Genomic DNA, 5,000 nt, shown 5'->3' on the forward strand with positions numbered 1-5,000 from the left:
TGCGACCTTGGAGGACTTGTTACCTTGAAGGACTTGTTACCTTGGGGGACTTGTTACCTTGGAGGACTTGTTACCTTGGAGGACTTGTTACCTTGGAGGACTTGTTACCTTGGAGGACTTGTTACCATGGAGGACTTGTTACCTTGGAGGACTTGTTACCATGGAGGACTTGTTACCATGGAGGACTTGTTACCATGGAGGACTTATTACCTTGGAGGACGTATAACCTTGGAGGACTTGTTACCTTGGAGGACCTATTACCTTGGAGGACTTATTACCTTGGAGGATTTATTACCTTGGAGGATTTACAACTTCGTAGGACTTGCAACTTCAGAGGACTTGCACCCTCGTAGGACTTACGACCTTGGAGGACCTATTACCTCGGAGGACTTATCACCTTGGAGGATTTATTACCTTGGAGGATTTACAACTTCGTAGGACTTGCAACTTCAGAGGACTTGCACCCTCGTAGGACTTACGACCTCGGAGGACTTGCAGCCTCGAAGGGCTTACAACTTCGAAGGACTTGCACCCTCGGAGGACTTGCACCCTCGGAGGACTTGCACCCTCGGAGGACTTGCGCCCTCGGAGGATTTGCACCCTCGGAGGATTTGCACCCTGGGAGGACTTGCACCCTCGGAGGATTTGCACCCTCGGAGAACTTGCACCCTCGGAGAACTTACAGCCTCGAAAGGCTTACTGCCTCGAAGAACTTACGACCTCGGAGGACTTACAGACCCCCCTCTCCAAGACATGTAACATTTTTAAAATGTGTCACCTTTGAAATAGTTTAATTTTCATTATTATTAGATACTATTTTCATTGGTATGGTTATTATAATTACGCTTAACCAAATGTCCCACTTTGTCAGTTTAAAACCTACATACATACCATACATGCATACACATACACACACACACATGTATATATATATATATATATATATATATATGTGTGTGTGTGTGTGTGTGTGTGTGTGTGTGTGTGTGTGTGTGTGTGTGTGTGTGTGTGTGTGTGTGTGTGTGTGTGTGTGTGTGTGTGTGTGCACATATATATATATACATACATACATACATACATACATACATACATACATACATACATACATACATACATACATACATACATATGATTGATGAAAGATTAGTAAAAGAGGTGTGGAAGGCAGAGGTGAGGGTAGTGATCTTGAGGGGACGACCGAGGATGAAATGGATGAATGGGATGAAGGGGGCTTTAAGAAAGAGGGGAATGTCTGTTGAGGAAAGAAGCAGGCAGGAGATAGGGATGAGTGGAGAATGACTGTATGGATGGTATTGTTATGCTTGGAAGGGAGAGCTGTGGAATGGGTGAAAGGGGGTGCTTACGTGAGAATGGTATTTTGACGCAGCACGAGGGGACTTCTCTCCGAAGCATGAGGGGACGGAGAGGGGGGTCGCCGATTAACTGAAGCGGCCTTGCTGTGGATGCACTGTGTCTTGGTGCATTGGGTTTGACCCAGGGTAGTTGGTGGATGCAGGGATGACCCGTTATACATGAGGAGCGGAGATGGGAGGGGAGAAAGGGTGGTGGAGGGGAGTGAAATGGGTGGGAATAGGTACGTGCTGACTTAGCTATCTCCCTTATAAGGGGGAAAAAGCTCTTAGTACATTTACATGTACATTTACATGTACATTTACATGTACATTTACATGTACATTTACATGTACATTTACATGTACATTTACATGTACATTTACATTTACATTTACATTTACATGTACATGTACATTTACATGTACATGTGTATATATGTATATATGTATATGTATATGTATATGTGAAAAACAAAACCGAAAAAGATATCAACAATGCATCTTTGAGGGTATTCGGGAGAGGACAAATTGGCCGGTGACAAGCTGAGGCCGGATTCCATTAGCGCCAAACCTATTTGAGAGCCTTTCCCAATTGACTTACGGGCAGGAAAGGTTCACTTCGGTAAGTTTACACCAAGATGGGTTTTGTTGAGGTGGTTTGGGTTGGACTATGTCAAGATTTGTCAGTTTAGGGGAATCAAACTAGCAGATCTTTGAAACCATGTTCTATGAAAACGATGATTGTCACTGATAAATTTGACTCCAAGAACGTTCTTCTACTGCCCTAGAATATTTTTACCACATCTATGACAACATCTCTTCGAAGGAATATTGGTAATTAATGAGAGAAATGCTCTTTATTTCAAATAAGATACTTGTCTTTTAACTCGAGTGACAATCCATCTTTAAGGCAACACAATAATTATTTATATTTATATTATATACGCATAGGTCAAATTAAGTTAAGTTGGGTTATATCAGGTTAGGTTAAGTTAGATTAAGATACCTCTCCTGGGGAAAACGTTATTGAGAAATTCAATTTACACAATTTGATTTCAAACTTTCTTTCCAGTTCCGTGATAATGCAGATTCCCTTCGGCTAAAAAGAATTGTTCAACGGAAACCAGAATATAGAGGTTTAACACAGGACCCAAAGTGTTGCTGGAGTCAGGTTTAGGCCTCACAGTAACTTGATCGGCTTGTAAGCTTTATTGAAATATTTCATCTTCACGAAAAAAATATCAGGTTAGATATACATATCAAACTATCAAGCCCGGTTAGAGCAAAGCTTTCGACATGGCGTCCCTCTGAGCGTGTGGTCAGAGTTCAAAGCTTTGCGACGGCATGGCTTTATTATTGGAATTACATAGGTGTTACTAGTAACGTGTTCCATAGTATATGTATGATATACAGGATATATACAGTATATATTTGTATATATATATATATATATATATATATATATATATATATATATATATATATATGTTCACTATAAACCCACTGCCGGAGAAATAATAACGGAAATAAAGGGAAACTGTATATTTCGACTACTGGCTGTAGTCCTCTTCAGCAGAATGCTGAAGAGGACTACAGTCAGTAGTCGAAATATACAGTTTCCCTTTATTTCCGTTATTATTTCTCCGACAGTGGGGTTCGAGTGAACTTTTATAAACGTGTGATAACCTCCCATTTTCCAATATATATATATATATATATATATATATATATATATATATATATATATATATATACATGTATATATACACACACACACACATATATGTATATGTATATATATATATATATATATATATGTATGTATGTATGTATATATACATTAGAAAAAGTAAGAAACACTGGACTCAGAAAAAGGTAATTACATCACGACGTTTCGAACCCTTCCGGGTATCGTCCTCAGGGATTACAATGGCGAGGTAGTTAATCCAACTTTATATAGGCAAAAGAGCAATAGAATATGGTGTACTAGGTCAGATCACCTCCCGGGCAGCTCTCGTTCTTCTGTCACACTTGTCCAAGTGACCAAATGCCTGGTGGGGTTTTGTCCTGGTGTGTGTAAGGCAGACAAGTCACACTCCCGAAGCTGCAGAAGATAGAAAGGGAAATTAGAAAGCTAAAAGAAAAACGGCTTATTACAGAAAAGGAGTGGAACAAGATTAGCCCATGCGATTCCATCATTCCCAAGTTTTACAGGTTACCTAAAGTACACAAAGACGGAGTACCTTTGAGGCCCATTATTGCCTTCAGTGGGTCCCCCACATACAACCTAGCGTCGAAGATGGCCAAACGACTCAGGCCACTGGTGGTGAGCTCTTCGCGGAGGTTGAAGAACTCCAAAGAGTTCCTGGAGAAAATTCGAAACATCAGTGTAGAGAAGGATGAAGTAATGGTCTCGTTTGATGTAAAATCCATGCTTACGTCTTTACCGCAAGACCTGGTAAGACGTCATGTCCACGATGGAAGAGATGCTTGGATTCCTGGAGAATGAGAAACTGTCACCAGGAGAACTCATGGCTTTGGTAAGTTTGTGCCTGGATTCTACCTTCTTTAAGTTCAGAGACTCTGTTTACCACCAGAGAGTCGGGACTCCCATGGCATCACCTGCATCAGTTATTTTAGCTGAAATCACTATGAAGTGCTTCGAGGAAGAGGTCCTAGTAGCAGCGCCAACTTCCTTGAAACTGTGGGTACGATACGTGGACGACGTATTCGCAGTCCTGAAGGAGGGAGAGGTTGACGGTTTCCTAGCGCAACTTAACTCTAAGAACAAGGCTATCCAATTTGAAATGGATAAGGAGGTGGAAGGCAAACTGCCGTTCTTGGATATACTGGTGACACGAAACGGGAACTCTTTGTCCATTAGTGTTTATAGGAATTCCACACACACCGACCACTTGTTAGACTACGTGAGCAACCACCTGACATGCCACAAAAGGGGTGTGAAGAAGATGTTGTGGAGCAGAGCAGAGAGAGTGTTCGACGGCTCACCCATTAAAAGAAGAAAGGAATAGGTTAGGAAAGGTATTACGTGCCAATGGCTACCCAGATCAGGTGGGAAAGAGGAGGTGGATGATATCGCAAAGGGAAAGGGGCCGAGGCACGACGCCCCAAGCTACAAGGGTGATGATTCCTTATGCGAAGGGAGTTTTGGAGGTAACGGCAAGACTACTTTGGGGGCATGGGGTCATTGTGGCTCACAAACCAAGCAACACATTACATGGGGCCCTCACGAAGGTTAAGGATCGAGAGGGCAAGGATGACCAAGCAGGGACAGTCTACGAGGTGAAGTCTAGGGACTGCAACGAGAACTACGTTGGAGAAACGGGAAAAAAGCTGACCACGAGACTGCAAGAACACAGCAGAGCAGCGAATAGGAAGTACCGGAGTTCAGCAATGTTCAATCATTGAGACGAGAAACAAAATAAATTTGACTGGCAGGGTGCAGACATTTTGTACAAAAACAAAAAGAAGGTTAGCAGGCTGTTTATGGAAGCATAGGCTAGTGGCGAAAACAACATCAACAAATCCGTCATACTTAACGTCATTTTCAGAGGGGCAAGAGAAAATGTGAGCAGAACAGGCACTCGACAGCAGGAGAGAAACTAGGAGGGATTATGACAAGGTACG

General features: G+C 42.2%; 1 protein-coding gene across 1 annotated transcript; it reads left to right on the plus strand.

Annotated features, from left to right (window-relative positions):
• The first annotated feature begins 3,829 nt into the window (after positions 1–3,829).
• LOC143018906 (uncharacterized) lies at positions 3,830–4,384 on the plus strand. The gene has a single exon (XM_076174486.1). The coding sequence runs from the start codon at positions 3,830–3,832 to the stop codon at positions 4,382–4,384; it is 555 nt and encodes a 184-aa protein (XP_076030601.1).
• Positions 4,385–5,000: the final 616 nt, after the last annotated feature.

The sequence above is a fragment of the Oratosquilla oratoria genome, chromosome 3 (assembly GCF_046742065.1).
Source record: "Oratosquilla oratoria isolate Oo_2021 chromosome 3, ASM4674206v1, whole genome shotgun sequence".
Classification (NCBI taxonomy): Eukaryota; Metazoa; Arthropoda; class Malacostraca; order Stomatopoda; family Squillidae; genus Oratosquilla; species Oratosquilla oratoria.

Coding starts and splice junctions, on each gene's coding strand:
- LOC143018906 (XM_076174486.1), top strand. CDS start 3,830: ATGGAAGAGATGCTTGGATTCCTGGAGAATGAGAAACTGTCACCAGGA.